This window comes from Lepisma saccharinum, chromosome 1 (assembly GCF_977018435.1).
Source record: "Lepisma saccharinum chromosome 1, izLepSacc3.1, whole genome shotgun sequence".
Lineage (NCBI taxonomy): Eukaryota > Metazoa > Arthropoda > Insecta > Zygentoma > Lepismatidae > Lepisma > Lepisma saccharinum.
Window position 1 is genome coordinate 110,725,535 of NC_139229.1, and position 23,437 is coordinate 110,748,971.

A 23,437-nucleotide genomic window follows, 5' to 3' on the forward strand; every position below is an offset into this window, starting at 1 on the left:
TAAAATAAAGCAAATCACTACAAATCGAACCCAGGACCTTTGGAGACGACTTCGTGAATCGAACACTCAGGCACTCAGCACGATCTGAAACGCATGGAATCCGACCTCCACGCAGTATGCCAAAGAGAATGGGCAGTATGCCTTCACGGTTGTGCTGAACTCTGTGGAAAGTTTGTTTTCCTTTTTAAAACCTTTTAATAGTGCCGCGATATCCGCATACATATCGTGTTTAAAGCAAATGTTTGATTCCGAATGTCCACGTAGAAAGAGGCGCCAGAGTCATTAATAACGCATGGTGAACTGAAATATTTTTTGTAAAGCGTGAAGTATTTTTCTGTTTAGTGAATTCGTAAACTGTAAATAGCTGTGAAAGAAGTGGAAAGTTATATCTTCTTTCATGTTGTGTTTTATACATCTTGCGCGACGTTTCTGCTTCCTCGATTGTCACTTGTTCGCAGAATACGAGAATGATGGGTGTGGTTCGTGCACGAATGGTTCCGCAGAAATTAAAGATGGAAGGTGGAAGATGGAAGACACTGGGAATAGGAATTTAGAGAAATATAACCGTTGCTCCTGCAATGTCACGGTTGGCTGATTATTTTGTTGTTGTAGGGTACGATCATGAGAAAGAAAGTAAGTATAAAAATTGAACAAAAATACCATAGTTTAAGGCATATACGGAACAAAAGTGCTGTGCAATAATGTTTAAAACCATATCATACTGTCAACCACTAATGTAGCAGGTAGTTGCAGTTACAAATAAGCAGTGTGAGTCATCAGTGTATGTGTACGTATTCAGTGGTCCACAGTAGGGGTACTTTTGAGTCACACTTTGGATAGTTTAAATAAAATGCCTATTACCCCAATAATTATTACAGAATGGGAAAGCAGAAAATTGTACTCTTGCACATTTGAATGCAAGATGCCGCCAGAAACACATTTACAATTGTTCGCCAACTTGTACAATTTGTGAGAATTTTTTAAAACTTAAATATTAAATTAATGGAATTTGGCATTCTGGCCCCCAGCCTATGCAATTATTGGAATTCATTCATTCGGTTTTAAATCGATAATCTGTTTCTCAGCATTTTCTTATTGCAGGTGGCATAATGAAAGTTGATTGGTTGTACCTATATTTTATATTTTCAGTTATTTTAGCCATTTCCTTCCGTTTTTATAATGTTGAAAAACACAAATAGAGCCAGCATATGATCCCAGTAAGAAACAAAATTATTTTCCTGCAGTACAAGGCTGATAAAGATTTGACATATTTTGAACATTGTCTCTGTAATTACAAAAATTATCCACGTAGTTAGAGGCAAGAATATCTTGAGCAGAAGCTAACTGAATTCCAATTTTGTTGTGCTCTATGCACCGTGTACCAAAAATCTATGGGTTGGTAATTATTATGAAAGTGCAGAAATTGGCTTTTCAGTTTCATGTGGTAGATATTTAGAAGATCGTGCTAAGTATGATTTTTTAGATGTATTTTATACGTGATATTATTGGAATATGTATACATTTATAGCAAAATGTTTGTTGCTGCAAATAAGTGGTAGGCTTAACTTTGATCTTTAATAATTGGGTAAATGTCTGTTATATCGGAGACACTTTTCTTCAAATTTACAGGAGAAACTACTTACGGAAATGAGTTTCTGTTGCATTTATCAAACTTCGTGGAGGTATTTTGTCACTATTGAATGCTGCACAACATAAAATAAGCACTTTTGATGTAATAAAGTAGCCTTTTGTGCGAAGCGACAACATTATGCCGTTGTTTCCATTATGAACCTGCAGATGGTGCGAGTGTCGAAAGTCACGCGGTCTCGCGAGAGGAAGAAGTGTTTTCCAAACGTGCCTTTTTTACCAGAATTTTTTTATTTTTATTTTTTTTAACTATGCTTACCTAACCTAACCCAACCTAACCTAACCTGCCAGAAATGGTTCGTGGGGCTAACGTGAATGGTTTTGGGGGCTATCGTGAATTACAACACTGCATGCCCACTCCAAATCGACAAAACACAATCACGACGCGTGATGATGCACAGTTGTGCGCGAAATATTCTGTGTTCCGCCACGGAAGAAAGGACCCAAAGAATTACTTGTAATGTGAAAAATCGAAGTTATTTTCGTGTAAAAAGCATAATGGCACCTTGAAATAGGTTCCGCAATACACAATTGGTAAGTACGAACCATTTGAAACTGAAAATATGCATTAGAAATGTGTCTCCGATATAACAGACATTTACCAATAATTGCATTTAATGTAAATGCTGCATGTTTCCTGAAAATATGACTTGTGAATATATGTTATCTGAGTGCACAGGAATTAATGAACTTCTCTTGATGAATGTATAGGTTTCTCTGGTGAAAAGAAGGTGTAGGTATTTGCTGTATCATATTCAGTAGCATGAGCATCTAGTGATTTAACTGGGATAGCATAAATTCTAACAAACAGTTCAAGTATCAGAACCATTACTTTGGGATTATTTTGTGAACATAAACATATGCAGGAAAGAAAGAATATGTAGCATTACTAAGTAAACAAAACCCACAACAAATCAATGAATTTAATGAACACTAAATCTACAGCACATGGATTATAATATAAATTGTGGTAGTTGAGCCTTTGCGTATATGTTCCAAGTGATCCATTGTTTGTTGCATAAACTGAAAGCAGGTGTTTCATAACATTGGAAATATAACACTTATTTTAAAATCCATAAATGAATAATTTTTAAAAAATGACTCACCTGTGAATAGTAAGTAGTTAACCAGTTATTTCGTGCAGATTATGTTACTTATATTTTGATGTATAAGCAAGTCTTAATTTTTTTTTTTGTAACAGTAAGTTATAGTGAAAACACATTTCACTTGTTTATTTCCTAATTATTTACATTTGTACTTACATGTTATGCATAGCGGAACATTTTTCAATGTAGGATTTTGCATTTTTCACTGAAAAAAGCATAATATTTCACATTACAAGTATTTATTTTTCGTTGCTTTCGTTACACACAATATGGCAGGAAAATCTTGACTCACGTTGTCTATCGTCAGCTGATATGCAGTTTTTCCAAACCGAAAAATGCGGCACAAACTATTCACAGAAGGTTTTGAAGCGAAAATTGATCCACAAACCATTCACAGAAGGTTAGATTAGGTTCAGTTATACTGCAGGAGGCCTTAGAAAGAGCGCTTCATGGGCTAACAGCAGACGTCGCTCGCACACTGTTGCCGATACCCTTGTGTCGTCTGCTCCTCAGCAGAACAAACAGGCCGAGGTAGCAAAGAGGAAGAGGTAGCTTCAGTGAATGAAAGAGTAGGCTCATCGCTGTGAAATTCCAGTACACTGAACTCAAGAAATATATTGTTTTAAAAGACAAAGAACAAGTAAGTGAAACAAATGAAAATTCTAATGCATTAAGCTAAAAGCATGTAACGACATAATTTAGCAAAAAAGGGAAATTAATTTAATACACACATATCTTACGTTTCATACAAAGTTTCGATTCCTTCAAGTCCACCCTCAGTCTCGTCATATTCACTGTCATCCAGGGTCTCGCCATCAGAGTCAGATTCACTTCCAGATGATAGAGAAATTATAAAGTTGTCTATAACTTGGTCGAGCACTGAGTCCTTTTCACGGTAAAAGTTATCTTTTCCACACACATGGTCGCATGCTTTTTTTTCCAGTTTTCTGTTGTCACACTGTCAACTGCCTCCCGAAATAATTTTTCAACATCCGACATTTTGAAATGTATGTTGTATTTTGCCACATAACCTTTTACTTGCCCCCAGATAAGTTCTATTGGATTTAATTCGCACCTATATGGTGGGAGCCTAGCAACAGTATGGTCTGCTTTTTCTGCCAAAGAATCAATGTCATATTGCTGAAACCTATCTTTGTGTTGTTTGATCAATTCATATAATTTTGGTTTTACCATATCTAACTGGAAATAAATATTTTTGTCTTGTAACCAGGCTTGCATTTCACACTTTTTTGAATTTGAGGTTGGAGCTTTGTTAATAACCTTGGAATGATATGAGGCGTTATCAATAACTATCACGGAATGTGGAGGAATGTTGGGTAATAGTTGATTTTCGAACCATTCTTTAAATCGATCAGCATCCATCTCTTCGTGGTAGTCTTTTGTTGATTTGGATTTAAATATCAACAAAGCATTCGAAATAAACCCATTGGAACTTCCCACATGAACAACAATTATTCGCTGCCCCTTTCCTAGTGGTGTTTTCAAAGGTGTTGAGATTTCATTCTCCATCCACAATTTGCCTTTGGTGTGGTTTGCGTTAACCCACGTTTCGTCAAGGAATACAATAAATCGTTTAGCCTACCTAAACCTTTTCATTTTCCGAAGATACTCGCTTTGTTTGGAAACCACATCGTTTCTCTCTATCAAGTACTTTCTTCCCAAATCATTTTTTTTATTGACAAATCCAAGTGTCTTAATCACTTTTCTGAAAGCCCACATAGAACCTTGAAACGAAATAACCTCCTTTGCTTTGTTGTACATATCACACAGGCTCGGAATGCACTTGTCATTGTACATATCTAAAATGCTTCTACGTAAGAGATCTCTGTCAAAATTGGCAATATTTGACCTCGTGGCTTTCTTTCTTCTCTTTTTACCTGGAGTTTTCAGAGGCGACCCCCTGGCATCTGCAGCCTCCTTTTCTTTCAGTATGAGCCGAAAGCAAGTTTTCGAAAGACCTATGGCTTTACACGCTCTGGCCATCACCAAACTTACTGAAATAAATGGTTCATTTTTTCTGCACGCATCAAATTCTGACTGAAAAAAGTATACACATTCACCACCAATTCCCTCACATCTGATCGTATACTTCTTCCACTACGTAAACCTCCTACAACCAATACAAACACTAACACCACAACAAACACAGGTAGCAACATTTCCATCTTGAACACGTGTTATATTTTGAGCACAAGCGTGCTCACTCACAAAGGCAGAGGTCACTCACCCTTCCAGAAGGGTGCAGCGAGCTAGCTGTGGCAACCGGGCTCGCTCATTCACGTACCTGATTGGTTCTCGCAGACACACCCCCATATTGTCGTCTTCTGCAAGCCCGCAAGGCGACCTTTTTAAGGCCTCATGGACTATAGATTAGGTAAACATAGAAAATTAAATTGGTGAAAAAAGAACCCACTCACACGTCATCTTGTAAAACTTCCGCGTGGTTGCTACACTAACAGGGGGTTACATAATCGAACGCACGGAACGTTTGATTCACGTAATCGACGGGAATGGTGGCAAGAGATATCGTGCATCGAAGATGCATTAATGTCGAAAAAAACATGATTTAATGGCCGAATAAGTTGAACGAAGGGAGAAAACACTTCCACGAGCTTCCAAAAGTCTACAGAAAATCAGTTTCGTAAGTAGTTTCTCTTGTAAATTTGAAGAAATGTGTTTTCACTATACCATACTGTTACCTTTTTTTGCTTCTTGTGGGCAGAGGTGCAACCAAGAATTTTTGTTGGGAGGGGGTAGCAAGTACCAGGATAATCGTACCAAGGAGCAAATTTACAATACCGGGCCCCTCCCTGATTTTTGTAATATTTCGCATACTCACTAATTGAGGCCTCCTAATCACGAATTTGAAGTTAGAATTTGGGGTCACGTGTAGAAATTGCAAAAAAAGCTAAATTGAGTGGTCCGCGATCGGAACAGAAACCCTGGATTTCTCCACGAAAACAATGTTGTTTTTTTTTCAATATTTTACATTTTAGAAAGAAAATTTAACTATGTTAACCTAACCCTACCGTGAATGTTTTGTGTGGCTATGCATGAAAGGTTTTTGGGGCTATGCGTGAATGGTTTGTGGGGCACCGTAAAAGAATGTCAGTTTCGTAGCACTTGAGTGACAAATTTTAACTACACACTCGTGATCAAGTGTCCTAAATTATTGACTATGCGAAATATGAACGAATGCCCTGTATTATTGATATGTACCCAACTAAAAGTTACTAAAAAAAACTTACAAAAGAAAGAACTTTATTTCCTAGCTTCAAAGTCGCCATCTTCCTCACACACACAGAGTACTGAAGAAGTGAAAGCTACGTTGAACAAACATGGTTTCCATGCTTGTATATGCAGAACGAACTGCAATTCAATACTATTAGATTCTGTTTACAAAATATGTACAAAAGTACTCTAGTTGTGCTAGTGTTTACATACTATGTAGATATATTTAATAAGCCTACTGAAATATGAAGTTAACACTTGGGGGAAAAACCATCCATTCAAAAAAGCTGGTATTTTTGCAACTACTGTTTGTGTCTAGTAAAAGGGGTAATTCCTCCTCTGTGTCCGCCTACAGGTGCCCTTGGCCACCAATGTCCCCCCCCCCCCCAGAATTGACTTCCGTCGGGGGTGGGGGGCAATGCCCTTCCCTGTGGTTGTGCCACTGCCTGTGGGTACAAAACACTCTTTGGCCATCTCTTTCTACCATAACAAATGTGAAAATCATATAAAATATTGTAGCACACTAATTGCTATGTATGGCTTCAGCAATTAGTAAAGGTAAAAAAAACATGATCTATTTTTTGGGGGGTAAATGTTTTCTCTCTTCAATGCAACTGTTTCTGTTATAGGGAGTGGGATAAGCAGTGGAATAATCCTTCAGCGTTTTCCAGAGAAGGATTGGAGTGATACGCCATTCATTGAAGGCATAGAATGGGTGAGTACAATAGTAAACTAAACCTGACAAATTAAATTTATACTTACTGCTATTTTTGTTGTTTACATCACAAATCAAATACAAAAGCTGTAAATTGTTGACCAACAGAGATTGTGTATGTCCGATATGAAGGAAATGGGAAACACCAGGTATTAGAAATATTTAAATTTTTGCAGCCACAGGTCTCATCTTCATCGTATGCAGAAGACAGTGGAAATAGAAGTAAATGTTGGACCTGCAAGGTTGCCAGGTCAAAAGCGAAAAGGAAGTTTGCATGGAAAAACATGGTTTTCTTGCTAAGTTTGTCAAAATGTGTGAGTGTGGTGGCTGATTGGAAGGGCAAGTGTGGGATGTGGAGACAGAAGTTGGTTTTGGGGTGGGATTTGAGTTGGAAAGCTACTGAGTGACCTTTTTCAGAGGGTTTGTTCGTATTGAGGTGTTGATGGATTGGGGTAAAGGGTGGAAGCCATCGCTGAAGGGGATATTATGACAGTTGGTTCAAGTGGCAACAGTGGAATTAATATTTTGGATGGAGAAGCAGAGGTTGTCGATTCTCTGTATTTCCACCACAGATGTTGCAGGTGAGGATGTAGATGAGGTTTGAGGTGTGGGAGGTTCCATTTGGGTGAAGGATAAATTTGCCGGTGGCAGTGTGAATCCACCTATATTGAAAGGAGTTACAAGTACAAATTGATTGTTGAATTACAAAACTTTTCTTCTCCATTGGGATGTTGTAAGCATTGTCATATTCTGGTGACATCACAGGTTTGGTTAACTGGGTGATATGTGCAATGTGATAGTTCAGGGCTAATAGAAACCATAGCACATACCTATGTTTTGAGCTATGTTAGACCAGGTAGGATAATTGGTAAAAAGAAAATCTTGAATGATTCCAAACCAAGTTATTCTACAAAAATATCTTAGTTATTAATTTTTATACATTCCAATATACCCAAATTCCTGTAGATTGCATGCCTTAACTTCGCCATGTAAACAAAGTCATAAATAAATAAATAATAATTTCCTTGATGTTCTGAAAATTTTGCATATTTTGCTCTTTGGGTTAGATGGGGAGGTGAGAGTGGCTGCAGTCACATTAGTCGGTGCCTTCATTTCACCCTTGCTGTTAACACCATTCATGATTTGCAATTACTTACATCAAAATTTTCTTATTTTAGTTCTGCCAGCCGCAAGGATGGGCTCTCTCGACCGAGAGACAAGAACCCCGATTCTTCGTGTCTGTCCTGACTGACATTGATGCCAACAGGCATTACTGTGCTTGCCTCTGTTTTAATGAAGCTGTTGCAATTACACCAAGCAAACCTGTTGATGAGGTAAGCCATTTCTTGTTATTGTGTGCAGCTGAAGGTTGTGGAGTAATAAGTTCAACTTGTGTATAACATATTAAAGAAATCTATTAACAATTTGTCATTTATCTTATACATGAGGTTAGTTGTAGTATGTACAGCTGGGTTCGAGTCCCAGATAAGACATGGATGTTTGTTAAAAATTTTATTATTCTTGTCATGTTCACTTCCACATTTTAAATCTATTTTTTCTTGTAACTATTGTTAATGTGGGAGTAGAAATATACAGTATTAACTCTCCGTTCTTATACGTGTGAGCGCAGCACTCACTCTGGGATATAATTGTAATTTTTTTCAATCCCAGATAATGGTATCACTTTCTGGTCTTGTGTAGCTGTATTTTGGAATGTCCTTGGCCAGATGACTCCAATTATAGGTTGTGGCATTGTTCTCTGCGCTACCAAGCCATTTTTCCGACAGTCCATGTTTTTTGAGTGCTACGCTCACACGTATACCAACCGCATGACCTTTTTTCATACGGGTCATTCCATGTCAAATCAACCAATTTTAAAATAATTGGTTGCATGACCATTTTAGAAAAAAATATTTTTAGTACATTCGTTTGTACATGTTTCTAGCCATCATCACCAATGTTCAAAAAAGATATTGTCTTTAGTTCTCCTGGGGCAACCATTTTTTCAACATGTCGCATGGCTTTTCTTGCTCATGTAGCACTTTCCAGAAACCTTAATATCTCAAAAACCATTAGAGCTAGAGACTTGAAACAAAATTCGTTTTGTAGCTAATGAAGTATACCTTCTATAATATTCAAGTATGTTTTGCTTAAAATTGCATTTAAACTATGAAAATTATGGTGGAAATTGGTTAACAATAGTTGAAGAATTGGATTTTCAAGCCCGATTTTTTTCAATGAAGTGGTTTAGCCAAAGGCTTAATTCTTTTTTCATGTGTAAACCTGCCTGCAGGGTGTCTTTAAATAAAATATCAGTGCTTAGAAATGCAACCCTTCTTTACAGCATGGGCTCAAACATGGCCGTTCATCGAATTTTGACAGTTTTCGGGGTTAAATATCTCAGATGGGTCCTCGTGAAAAATTCTGAAATTTGGCACAAAGGAAGCCCTGCATCAACCTAACTCACAGTAAAAATCTCAACTTTTAAATTCTACTCGTTTTGGTCAATATGAGGTAACGTATGTCACCTAATTTCTGATGTTGAAAAGTACATCCCATACTTAGAATAATGAATTCTTTTCTTTTCCTTTTTTAAATTTGGGTTAAAGCCTCAGGAAATATAGTAACATAAGGTTTTAATACTTGACTTATGAGAAATTGAAATTACAAGGTATGACAATTGAAAATCTGCGAAATCTCATTGCAAAAGGTATGATTTATTAGGTAGCCATGACCAGTTGGTGTTGTCAGCTCCAGTTTCCTATTCATTCTCTTTGTCAAATCAGGCAGAATTCTTTGTTCTTTCACTAAGTTCCTAACTAAATTATCAAAAATGTTCAGTTCATCATATGTATTTTTTCTTGACCAAGTGGTAGCAATCAAACTGATGATTCTGACCTTGTCAACATTAGTTTCACTAATTTACATTTTTCGTCTTATTTCCATTATATGATTGTACTGGCCATGCAAAGGATTGTCTCACTTGCCTTCCTTTTCTTCATACATTGTAAAAAGCAACTTTACGGTTTCCTTTGCACTCCTTGTATGATGTGAATAGTTTTTCTGCAATCAGCCTCCTCAGTTTTGAAACAGGAGATACATCAAAAACAGAACAGACTTCATACATTTCCTTTAGTTTTTCTTGGGTTGGCACAAATACATTATTTCCATTCTGGCATTTAAGTGAGTCACTTTCTCCAGATATAAAAATTTTACTCCCAACATGTGAGGCATATTGATTTAACTGGTATAAGGCTTACTTGGCACTTTTTTGCCTTACCATATGATGCAAATTGATTTTATAAATTCCCTTACTTAACTTTTTCTTTAAGTGGTACTTCTGATCACAACATACTTTACCATATAAGAAACTTTTTCAATGGTATTTGCATATTGTCTGTAAGCCATCCACCTGTAGTCTTCACCTAAGAAGTGTTTTATCATTTTCACTAAGTATGTTATGATTAATTAAGTCTTTGGTAACCTTGCCAAAAGTGTATTATGACAGTTCTCTCCAGTTAAAAATTCTACAGAACATTCCATTTCCAGTCACAGATAATGAACATTCACAAGTCACTACTCTCGGCACATTAGACAAAGGAAGAATGACAGCAGAGATTGTCCATGCACAGATCTATTCCATGCTTGCCTCACATCCTATCAAAACATATCTCTGAATCTTCTGCTGTGCATGACTCACATCTACTTCAACGAATGTCTTTCTTTTAAAAAAAAGAAATATGTAGAAAAAAAAGGAAACAAAAAATAATATATGACCATCCAAAATACTTCCAGTGGAGTGCCAAAGGAGGGGGTTGGTGAGGGTTATACCCAATATATTTGGCCTAGTATTCCATAAGCAATCAGGTCAAGGCAGGATAATGTGGCAAAAATAGGGCTGTATACTAAAAAAGTATAAGTAACCCCCCTCCCCTCCCTTTTGAAATTCCTGGGTATGCCACTGCCTATCTTAAGCTGCATGCACTGCTACATTAAAAAAAATGCGGGGGAAGCTCAGTTTTGGAGCTGATACCAACTGGTCGTGGGTACGTAATAAATCAAACCTTTTGCAATGAGATTTCGCAGATTTTCAATTGTCATACCTTGTAATTTCAATTTCTGGTAAGTCAAGTATTAAAACCTTATGTTACTATATTTGCTGAGGCTTTATTTAACCCAAATTTAAAGAAGAAAAGGAAAAGACTTCATTATTCTAAGTATGGGATGTAGTTTAACCTTACTTTGCAACATCAGAAATTAGGTGACATACGTTACCTCATATTGACCAAAACGAGTTGAATCTAAAAGTTGAGATTTTTACGGTGAGTTAGGTTCATGCAGAATTTTTCAAGAGGACTCATCTGAGATATTTAACTCCGAGAACTGTCAAAATTCAATGAATGGCCATGTTTGAGCCCATGCTGTAAAAAAGGGTTTCATTTCTAAGCACTGATATTTTATTTACAGACACCTTGCAGGCAGGTCTACACATGGAAAAAATCAAGCTTTAGACTAAACCCCTTCATTGAAAAATCAGGCTTAAAAATCCAATTTTTTAACTATTGTTTCCCCAATTTCCACCATAATTTTCGTACTTACGATGCAATTTTAAGCAAAACATACTTGAATATCATAGAAAGTATACTTCATTAGCTACGAAATGAATTTTGTTTCAGGTCTCTAGATCTAATGGTTTTTGAGATATTAAGGTATCTGAAAAGTGCTACATGAGCAAGAAAAGCCATGCGCCATGTTGGAAAAATGGCTGCACCAGGAGAACTAAAGACAATATTTTTTTTTGAACGTTGGTGTTGATATCTAGAAACATGTACAAACGTATGTACTGAAGATGGAAATTTTTTTTGAAATGGTCATTCAACCACCATTGGATGGTTTGACGTGGAATGACCCGTACATATTTTATTTCTGTGTGCACTGAATTGGTGTTGTAACACTGTTTTCTGTTTTGATTCTTCTGTAATTACATATTTTATTTGACTTAATTCACTTATTATTGTCATTATTTCTGGCTAAATGAACTTTGAAACCTGATTTTCGTTATGAATGAACAACGGCAGTTCTGAGCATTGCTTGCTGAACCAAGTGATGACAAGAAGAGAAGACATGGACAGGGTGTTTGATTCTCAGGGCACAGATGATAATGTTGTTGAGAAGTTATTGAAAAGCAAAAATGTTAGCAACATGGATCAGACTCCTTGTGAAGATGAGCCTATTTTTACGTGTTCTTTTCTCTCAATATATTGGGCTGGATGAAACTACGAAGTAGAATGTACATCTCTCTCGTCAACACGTAATAAATTATTCCATTGATTACTAATGTTGTGCAAATTTGTTAACATCAAAAGTAAATTCCAAATAAAATTATAAAAATTGTGTTTTCCATAATAAATTCTCTCTCACATTAGGTAATCAGTAATATTGCAATAAAAGAACATCATTTCGTTATTTTGTAATAAATAAGATAAATTTTAACATGTAAGTGATATATGTTAGGCAATATATATTTATAAACTATTTTTAATGTGATAAATGTAAAGCAATATTCGAAAAAATGCCTAAAAACTTGAAATTCATATGCGAGCACCACACTCACACATATTCCAACCGCGTTACTCTGGAACACGTATACCAATGCAGGGTTAAATAAATAGTAAATTCTGCTGAATATGCACATTGCTTCCAATATGGATACACTTAGAGAGGTTTATTTTGAGCTGATATTCTGATATTGATATCACTGGTACCGGCCAGTTTTGATGCTTTAGTATCTCTCATTCTTCATCATTGCTACACACACAGAATTGAATAATCTTTTGAAGTTTTTTGTGTTAAGTTTATCCACAGGCATTGTTCCATGGTTTGATTTCCAATTATGTCTGTCAGCACATACTTCAGATTCTTAGTAATTACTTAGTGCATGTTTTCTGGAGAATGATATTTCCCTTCCATATACTCATGTGTGCATATTTGTTTGCTAGCAGTTGTTTGTTTAGTGTAGTTTTGGTTATGGACTGCTTCTACCATCTACTTCATGTGCATGGGGTGTGAAGGGGTATTTTGTTCCGAAATTATTTCATTGTTAGGTTAGGGAGTCATGTTTAGGGCTCTTGGCATTAAAATAATGGCCCCAAATGCTTTAAATACCTCATAATGTAATATCTGTTGTTGAGCATAAAACCCTCACCATGGAGTTTAGTTTTAATATGCTTTTCTAATGCAACTTTCTCATCATCTTTATCTCCATTTACTGTTGCAGGAAGAAGATAATGTTGAGCCAGAAAATTCCCTTCCTAGTTTAACTGGAAATATAACACGGCCAATTCCTGCGATAACCCATCATAGTATAATGTATGCTCCAAAATGTCTGGTCTTAGTATCAAGGCTAGATTACATTGAAACATTTAGGGTAAGTACTGAATCTAGTATAGGAAAAGTTTTGAAATATGAATGCATTGTATGGACCTCTAGAACTTCATGTGTTGAAGAGAAACTGAAATTTGTACTTTACAGAAATTATTACATAGAAGAAGGTGTAGTTTCTGAAAAATTTCGTGCTCAAATAGTGAATGCAGTGGAACCCCAATTTTACATTTATCAGGGGACCAACCTGAAAAAACTTAAAATGCGAGAAAATGTAAAATCGAGGAAAATTTTATAGCATTTTGTTACGTTGGGACCATGAAGACTGAATGCACAATGCAGGAAATGTGAAATCTGGAAATGGCCCGACCCTGTGGCCGAGTGGTTAGCACATCGTGCTGCGATGCCAAGGGTCCCGGGTTCTAATCCCGGTCGGGCTTGGTTGTTTGTGAATGTCCATTCATCAATTTCATCATTTCATCACTCATCCCCATCTTCGCAAATTAGCCAAGAGGCACAGAACGTGAAGTAAAATAAACTACAAATCAAATAAAAAATCAAGAAATCTGGAAATGTAAAATCAGGGTTCCACTGTAATTGTTAATGTATTGGAAGAAAAGTTTCAAATTCTTTAGATGTTGTCGAACTCTAAACTACCTTTTTAGATGAAACTTTAACCTTTAGACCACCAGGTGGGTTTTATGGAAGTAACCCCTGTTTCACAGAGGCTTTTCCGCACGAATTTTAAATTTGTATACTTTTTGGAGAAAAATCATAAGAACTCTGGCACTATGAGAGCAATCTACTTCGGATAACTTTTGTTTTGCAACTAAAACATCAGGGCATGCAACCGTGTACAATTCAGAACGCCGAACCGAGGGGGGAGGCAGGTTTGGGGAGCAACGACCCCCAAATTTCAATGAAAAAAACCATAAAAATCTGGAGTTTGCCCCCTCTTCCCCTGCTATTTTGGGAAGAGGATGCGAACTTGTCTTCTTCTCAAATAATGGACGTTTCCCAAGAGAATGAAACTTGTTTCACGTTCCGAGCTGTCATACAAGGTCAATTATGACATAATATGTTGAACAAATCAATGTGAAAAATATTACGTTGCGTTACATTTGTAAGCAAACAGTTCGAAAAAGAGACGTGATAAAGAATATTGCGCAGTGAAATACTTTGAGTTATGTAAAATGTAGGTACTCACCACCTAGTTTCTGATGTGGAACGCCTCTAAGCAAGGTTCAATACAGAGAGCAACCCTGCATTCCTTGCACTCTACGGGTGTTGTCCTGATTATCCTTTGTCTGTAGCATCCCTTGCACCTCCTGCGGGAAGTCTTTCTAGGCCAATGCTTGTTGCCCGATGCTTGCAATCTCGTAACCTCGGCAAGTGCAAGATAGGCAGCACCAAGCAAAGGCCTAGAAGGACCAGCCTGCTCCACAATTCCCCTACTATCTTGGGTTCCAATGGGTTACCATGGTTGTCAATCGGAATGCCGATTCTTATTGATAATCCCACAACATTGCAGTTGCTTTGTGCGAGATCATCAAAAAGTTCAGGGGAGGAAAAGTAATTGTCCATAAAAAGTTTATGACCAATTCCTTGAACTCTCCTACTTAGTTCCATGACCAGGGCATGGGTGGTTGTCATAGTTGGAGTCTGTCTGACTCTGTCCTTTCCAAGATAAATCAAAATGTCGTAGGTATACCCCAAGGAGTCACAGAGCAAGTACGGCTTGATGCCAAATCGCTTGTGCTTCTTTGGAATATACTGTTTGAATAGGGAAAGAACAATAGCCTGGTCAATGACAACGTGTTCAGTCAGCTGGTATAAGTCAAAGTACCTTTGTCTGAAATGTTCCAAAGTCTGTCTCAGTTTCCATAGTCTGTCGTTGTTGTCTGCCGGAGGAGAAGAATTGTCTGCAAAGTGGAGGAAACTGAGGATATGCCGGAAACGGTTGCAGGATAGAATACATGCCGACCCAAGGAGTCTGGAAAAGATTTTTCTGTCAGTAAGAGTCATGGTAGTCATGCTTGTTATGTCCGAAGTAAAGCCAGAGAGCAAAGAAAAGGAATAGTTTGCCTAGGGTAATTGGGGGTTCTACCCTGGTCGGATGATTCTTGTCAACAAACTGCTGGTAGTATCTGTTGGATTCTACCAGCAGAAGGTTGAAAAAGCATCCGTCCAGAATCTGAAGGAATCGAACGGTGAAGAGTCTGGTTTCAGATCAGGCATCTTAGGTCCAGGTCGGCCAGTGAAGGGGAAAGGAGTTGGACCCTGAACACGAGCGGGTCGCGGATCTTAGGTTGTCGAAGCTGAGGATGTTGATGCTATGGCAGCATTTTAAAGTTGTCTGTGTGGCGAGTTACCAATCTTTTAAACATAAAGCCATACATTAGAAGAATTGAAAGAAAATGTCGGGAGAAAAACTTATATGTGTTGGTGAAAATTTGCTAAAAAGATACCGAAAATGTGTGAATGGAGGAGGAGAACATTTCCAACGTCTCTTGTAACAACGTACATGTTTATTCTAATTGTAACTGTCCATGTAATTGTACGAGCTTATTTCATTACATATCTAGCACTTCCACTTATGCAGATGTTGCATCCAGTTTGCTAGCAGACAAACTCTCGCTGCCAGGTGCGCTTACCACCGCTCCGCGGACATTTGACCGTGATTGGCACTGTATATGTGACTACTAATTCTAAATTTTGATATAAAGATGATATGTAGTTGCTGGCTGGTGTACTTACTGCTTTCATTTCCATTTAATATTTGATTATTTTATTATTGTTTTTAGAATTGCCTGGGCATAATCTACACAGTTTACATCGAGAATATGGGGATCCCATTAGAAACATTGGTAGGGAACATCCTAGGCTGTATTCAAGTCCCACCTCCAGGAGGACCACAGGTTCGCTTCAGTATTGGAGCAGGAGACAGGCAAGCACTTCAGCCACCTCTTAGTCCTTCATTGCCTGTTACGAACACATGTGTCAATCTTCTTTTCCAGCAGTTAGGTAAGTGTTCAAATAAACTTGCATTGGACTGTGATGGGTGTGTATGTGGGTGACACATTTTTAGTATCAAATTTTGGAAAGTATGTTGCAGAAATTAGAAGTAAATACTCTTCAGAACCATGTCTTTGCATGTAAAACAAAAAGCACTTCAGAGGGCAAGCATTGACTTGGAATTTGACCTTCGATGGTTCTGGGTTCAAATCATGGCCAAAGTGTTAGTGTTCTTTGTGTTTGTTCTTTTATGTAATCATCATTCATTGTCATATAAATCTAAAGAGGTAAAAAATCAATATTAAATAACTAAATACAAACACACATGCAGCCATGGTGGTCTAGTCATTAGGGTATCATGAGTACCACATGGGAGACCCGGGTTCGATTCCCAGGATGGGTGATCTAAGATCAGAATTTTTCCAGCCATGTCGCCACATAAAGTGGCTCTGGGGCTCACCCACGCTCAAATCAATGTTTTTTGTTTTTTTGGGTGGGGGTAAAGGCAGCCAGAGCATGGTGCTGATCACAACACCTTCAAAGTGGCTTACATCAAGAACCCCCACATCCCGTAAATGTGCTACATGCTTAGAGGACTTTACCTTTACCAAACAAGCATGCAAAAATAATAACTTTCAAGACTTTTACTAAGGACATCCCTCAGACTAGGGTTTATTGAACTTTTTTTTTTTAATGTGAATCTTATAGCACACTAAACTATTATTGGTATAGAGGAGGTGTTTTTGTAATATCAATTTATTGCTTTCTTTTATAAGCCTGCACTGTACACTTGGACTTCGAATTAATCTTTCAATAATTACCCCCCTTTTCTGGTTCTCATCTACGATTGATATGAGCATAATTATTGCATTTTTTAAGGATCAGCAAACTTCTAATGCGCGTGAACTTTTGTAAATAATTTTGGAGTTAAGAGGGTGGATAAAGTGGGTTAATATTATGTGTGAAACAACTGTGCATATTATATTGTAAATGATGTGACCTGTATTACATCTGTAACATTTTGTTTCTTTTAACTTTTTGCAGGTATCCGTAATGTAATGTTCCTTTTCTGTGCCATCATGACAGAACACAAAATCCTGTTCCACTCCAAAAGTTACAGCAGGTTGACCGAGTCGTGCCATGCTCTAACTGCCATCATGTACCCCTTCCGCTACAGCCATGTGTACATACCACTTCTGCCAGCAGCTCTTGTTGAGGTTCTCTCCACACCAACTCCGTTCATTATGGGTGTCCACTCGTCACTCAAAAATGAGATCTCAGAATTGGTATGTACTTCTGACTAAATTTCATCCTCTGGATGAACATGTTTTTCAGGGGTAGCTGGGTGAAATATTTATTTGTGCAAAATTATGAGTAAAACTCTTGGTTTTTGAAGTTGTGTGAAAATCGTTTGAATGGAATTTTTTACCGTAGAAGAAATTTATTTTTGCCAAGATTTTGATTTAAAAACATCCTTAGCATATCAAGCAAGTTATTTCTTGTGAAAATAATGCACTTATTTTTGTATTAAAAATTATGGTTACTCGAGTTTGGGCTCCAATTAAAAATTAACTAGTAGTTCTACGTAAAATTGAATTACAACAAAATTTATCTTATTCAATTCTGTATTAAAGGATGGTAACCATTTTTTCAGTATGTCTATGATTTTTTTTATCGCCGTGAGAACAAAAGAGTCCCAGTTTTTTTGCTGTTTTCCAAATGACCACTCTCTTTGAAATTCTATAAACAAAAAAAATTGTGGTCCGATTATGATGAAATGTAAATAAAGTGCAGGTAGAAAGGTTGTAAACACAATTATTAATTTTCACATTTTTTAAATCGGCTAAAAAAAGGGTTCTTGTCAATTTTGTGAAACAACTTTTTCTTAGTATTGGGTAGTCGTACAAATATATCTTGGTCTTGTTTTGAAGCTTTTGCAGCCATTTTTGAGACCCATTATCATTATCAATTAACATTGCAAAACAGATTTTTATTCAACAATGTGTTTGTTGAAAGTAGCAACACCACACGTGCTGTTGTATAACTTAGGTGATTCCTCTGTACTTTGTTGTTTGTTTGGCGTAGAATTAATAGAATAAAGGACATTAACTTAATCTCTAAACCTAATATCCGTTAAACCATGGAAACTGTGGGCTCTCACTGCTGTTTTCCTTTGCAGATGGATGTGATAGTAGCTGATCTGGATGGTGGCTCAATTTTGATTCCGGATGGCGTTTCATTGTCCTTGCTTCCAGAACCCCTTTGGACGCAGACCCAAGAGGCTTTGACCATAGTCCTCCAGCCTGAGCTGGGGTGTGCTGACCATGCTTTCCCACCCTTAGCAGTTAGGACGTCCACTCCAGCAGTGCTAGACAAGGAAATAAGAGCTGTCTTCATGCGCACATTTGCTCAGCTGCTACAAGGATACAGGAGCTGTCTAACTATTATTCGGATACATCCGCGACCAGTAATTACATTTCACAAAGTAAGTACAGCCTTGTTTTGTGTGACAGGCATGTAACATTTATTACCAAGTAGGTTCGTACAGTTCTTGTTTGACTCCGGGTAAGGCATGTCTTTTACTTCCAATTCATTGTCATTGTGAAAATAAATTAGAAATGTAATGTAGATCATTTAAAAAATTACAACTCTTTTCACAGGTAATTTGTCTACCTGGACAGCTAAATTGACAAATCTGTGTGTTGTGAACAACGAAATATTAAAAATGGATAAAAGAGGAAAGTAAATTGTTATTACAAGTTAAATATGAACATATTGAAAATGGAAATTATGAAATTCTCATGTTAATGCCTGAAAGTAGAGCTTGCTATGTTTGTAATTGTGAGCATATTTGCTGTACCTTTTCATGTTTTCAAGGTCCATCAATTTGGTGCAAGGTAAAATGTGTTGCTTTTTCACTCTAGTGACACACACTGTAATTTTCCAATTTTATTGTCATTTAAATTTATATACAAGTGTTTGTGCCACCTCATTTTTCGTAAGAATGCGTGACAGGCACAAAAATCCAAAATATACAAATGGAAGGTGACAGTGGTATAGAGCGACCACAAAGAAAAGAACTTTCGGCTAAAATTCTTCGCTCACTTTCCCTTCGGCCGATAAGGAAGCATGCTCCACTTGCCCCCTCCCCTCCTTGCGGGAGTGCGGTTCACAGGAGTTGCGTGTCTGCACAGGTTTTTGTGCTGGTGGTTCCACTATACTGTAGAATATATGCAGGTCATGTGTACCAGGTGTAGGATGACCACATGTGTTTACAAGTCAGAAAGCATACATTAGCATTGGAGGAACAAAAGAGGTGCATACTATGGTAGGACACTATTCCTCACAGTTTCCACCAGCTCTCTGTGTCATTCTCTGGCATTTCTCTCCCAAAGAATGGCTATTTTGATACACAAACATCGTTTGCAGTGGGCCACGGCAGTTTACTCAACAATGAATTACCACTGCCCACTGTACAATAACCATTCAGCCATTTAGTGTTGTGTTAACACACTACGGATGCCGTGTTCTACAGGACATGCAGCACATAGTGGTTAAGATCCCACTTTAAACTGTAGGTCCGGTCCTGATTAGCCTATCTATTCATAAAGTGGATTTAAAACAAAGAACTCAAAACTCAAGGACATATGATCATATTGTGGTACCACCGTTTAACTTTGAGTAAAATATACTTGCTATGGCTTATTCCGCAGTCCTTGTATTTATGTATTTAACTAAAATTATTGGTGTTGTGAAATTTTATTATGAATGCCAGCTTAAAGTATTTCATTTCATATATCTGGTAAATGTTCTTGATGTTGAACTGCTGATCAGATCCAGAATTGCTCAATGTGCAATAAGATTAATTTTGCAAGTGAAGGAATGAATTCACGTAGGTAGTTTTCTATTTGTTGTATGCTTGTATGCTTTTTTACATTTATTCTTGATTACAGGTGAAAATATATTTCACTTTGTTTATGCTGCATTTGCAGCACTCTGCTATAACAACATTCCCTTGTGTCTTTTTAGGCTGCATTTCTAGGACAGAGAGCGTTGATAGACTGCGACTTTACTACACGGGTATTAGATTGTATGTTTTTTACTGGTTTTGTGCAAGAAAGGGGACCTCCTTGGCGACCTTGTGATGTTTGGGATGAGTTGTACAGTAACCTTGGTGATTTATTGAGGCTTGAGAACCATGATCCCCGCATGCTGATGGTACACATACAGGTAACTACCAAATGTTCATAAAATATGATGTGTTTTCACATGTTGCTTTGTAATTTTTATTTTCTACCTTGCCATAGTATTGGCAATACTCGTGATCATATTAAGATATGGACATGGATAATGATGAAACATGCAGGAGCTATTTAGAATGTGAAGGAGGTGCTAAGTGCTGATTCTTAAGCGGTTGTGATGTTATGCCCCCTTCCCCCGAGGTTCACCAAAATACTTGAAAGTGATAAAAGAAAGCTTGTCATTATTGACATTTTGAAATCCCATTTGTCAACCATTAGTAGCTTATTCAGTTGCGGTTGCTCAATTGAAAGGAAGAAGTATCAATAAGGAATATAGATATGGCTGAGCCAATACCACTTTGAAACGATACCCACACTGATGCAGATACTCTTTCTTATTCTCACCAATATCGATGCATTATTTGAAAATTGTAACAATGAAAAGTTCAACTTCTTGATTATTATTATTCTGTAGGTTTTTCCCACTTCAATTACATGCATCAACTTGCTTTAAAATATTTGAGAATTATATGTTAACACAAAATCCATTTTCCCCACCATGTTCATGCAAAACAAGTGAAAACACATTTTCCATAATTTCCAGGATAATTAGACTGCAAATACGTCACATGGCATTTTTGCAGACTCCACGAAAGACCAAAATTGCCAGAATTATGGCATCAGTATCTACTCAGCCTTAAATATTAATATTTTGCAGGCAAATAACCTTGTTTATTGTTTCTATTGGTATTATTTGCCTGTACACGTGTGAACAAAACCTACGTGATTTATGTAATGTGGAACACAAATATTAAATTACAAGTTCACAATGTGTTGTAACATGTCAGTATAAGGGATCGATATTATCCTGCCCCATGTTATATAATTCTATATGATATCCATCAACAGGTACAATACTTTTCTGACACACCTTGTATTATTACTGATATTTGTTCTTTTGGCTTATTCTTAATAATTCATGTATTGGTTTTATAGTTCATTCAAACATCTTTACTAGAGGCATTCATATTTCGTTCTTGAAGAAAACCCAAAATGTGAAATAACACATTGCAATATTAATTTTTCATGTTTGTGAAAGGTGTGGGGTGCATTTTCCTACCCTGTTTTGTCACGAAATAATGTGAAATGAACTGCAAAATGCGAAATAAACTCTTAAACACAAAATTTAGAGTTTATTTACCGACGTTACACTTTCTGAATTCAGAATTATCCTGTGAGTTATGCAATTCATGGAAAATTGATTAATTCTGCTGTAAATATGTCATAAGCAAAAATCGACCCCTTTATAGAGGAATAAACTTAATATTCTGGTAACGACATAAATGTGCTATTACACAGAATATGCTTATTTTGTGTATTAAGTGCAATTTTTAAGTCAAATTTGGGATTATATGCAGTCATTTTTTATACCTCTTTAACAGTGAAATTTTATTTGTCTTTACCACTTTTGAGCCCAAAATTGGCTTGGTTTTTGTACCGAAATTTTGCTTTTTTTATTTACCAAAAATATGTGCCCCTAATCATTACGAAAAATCATAGTCAATTAACCACATAACCATGCATATTTATTTGTATTTGATATGGACAGCCTCTTTCATGTAATATTTTGAAATGAATAGCGCATACAACAAAAAACAATTTCCATTATTATCTTTTAGCAGTTATCTATCTATCTATACCTTTCTCTACCAGACAACTTGAGACCTGCTGGATGGCATAGTGGTAATGTTGTTGCCTTGTAATCAACAATCCTGGGTTCAACACTCTGTGGAGGCATACAGTGGTTTGGATCCCACTTTAAACTGTACGTCCAGTCCCGATTAGCCTATCTGTGCATAAAGTGGACTTAAAATAAAAACTCAACTCCTACCAGACAATTCAAAATCACATAGTGACTAAAAATTCAGATAGCCCTGACGATCGCTGTCAAAAAACAAAACATCTGCAGTAACCATTGCTCCTGTCATTGAATAAAAGCAAAACCTCATAGTTGAAAGAAGCAGTTGACAGAGGATAAAGGCCAGTTAGGGAAGGTTAGTTCAAGTGAGTTCACTGACAGGATGTTCCAATTTTTATATGTTTAATACAGATAATCTGTAATATTACCAATAGTGTAATTTTTCTTGGTAAATCCACATACTGCAAGACATGATTTAGGAACACTTGCATAATATGTTGAAATGTTGTCAAAGGTGAATTGTAAGCCAATAAAAATGACCTATTTTTATTAGTTGATTATTTGTGAAGTTAAACTATTCTGCTTAGAAACTAAACTGTAGAGGTAATTTTCTGCAAAATTAGGTTATGTTCTAATACAGTTATAATTCTTATTTTCATGACAGGATCTTTCACAGCAGCTGTATTTGAACGAGAATCCAAATCCACAGCCATATGTACAAAAGATTTTGAAACCACCAGAAGGTGTCTCTTCAAGAATCCACCAGCTTCCTTTTCCTACTATCAACCCAAGCCAAGTGCAAACTATCATAGATGAAGGGCTTGCTAAGAATAACTTGAAAGCAAGGTATGTATCTTTGAATTCTTAGTGCTGTAAAACTAGGATAAACTTAAATTCTTGAGGTAATTCTTTGCGAGGAAATAGGTTTGTGAAGGCACTTAAGGATCACAAGGACATCTACTTTATGGTAGGTAGGTTGATGTACATGTATTGGTGTGGAATAATTTTGATTGCTTGTTTACATGGTGGTACAGAAATAAGAGAACTTTCTTCAAGTACATAAATTTTCACTTTACATGATGGCATAATTTAGACAGTGAATTCTTGAACTAGATGATACATTAAACATAATGTAATGTTTATTGTGCTTCCTCAATTGGAGCATTCCACTGTTAACATTCACACATAAGATGTAAGGTAAGGATTAAAATATTCATAATGAACAATTAATAAGAACTTTGTGGTGTCTTCTAATAAGTGAAAAAAAAACCAACTTGAGTATGATGTCATAGTGTGAATGGATGAAAAGCATTAATGAAAATGTGTTACGTGTGTGACGCTTTAAAAATGTAGCAAAGTTTTTTTACTTCATTTGTCTGTG

At 36.7% G+C, this 23,437-nt stretch overlaps 1 protein-coding gene across 6 annotated transcripts in view; it reads left to right on the forward strand.

Annotated features, from left to right (window-relative positions):
- Nucleotides 1-226: 226 nt before the first annotated feature.
- The window catches only part of Sbf (SET domain binding factor), a 104,683-nt gene continuing 81,472 nt past the window's right edge, over nt 227-23,437 (forward strand). For 3 of the 6 annotated variants that reach the window (XM_083136123.1, XM_083136135.1, XM_083136130.1), the window contains exons 1-9: nt 228-633; nt 6,635-6,720; nt 7,899-8,054; nt 12,998-13,147; nt 15,906-16,125; nt 17,161-17,402; nt 18,296-18,601; nt 20,146-20,346; nt 22,721-22,902. In XM_083136123.1, coding sequence (XP_082992249.1) covers nt 579-633; nt 6,635-6,720; nt 7,899-8,054; nt 12,998-13,147; nt 15,906-16,125; nt 17,161-17,402; nt 18,296-18,601; nt 20,146-20,346; nt 22,721-22,902 — 1,598 coding nt within the window. In that variant the 5' untranslated portion in view covers nt 228-578. Of the gene's footprint in view, nt 634-6,634; nt 6,721-7,898; nt 8,055-12,997; nt 13,148-15,905; nt 16,126-17,160; nt 17,403-18,295; nt 18,602-20,145; nt 20,347-22,720; nt 22,903-23,437 lie in introns of all 6 variants that reach the window. The other 3 variants (XM_083136116.1, XM_083136119.1, XM_083136142.1) reach the window with 2 other exon arrangements.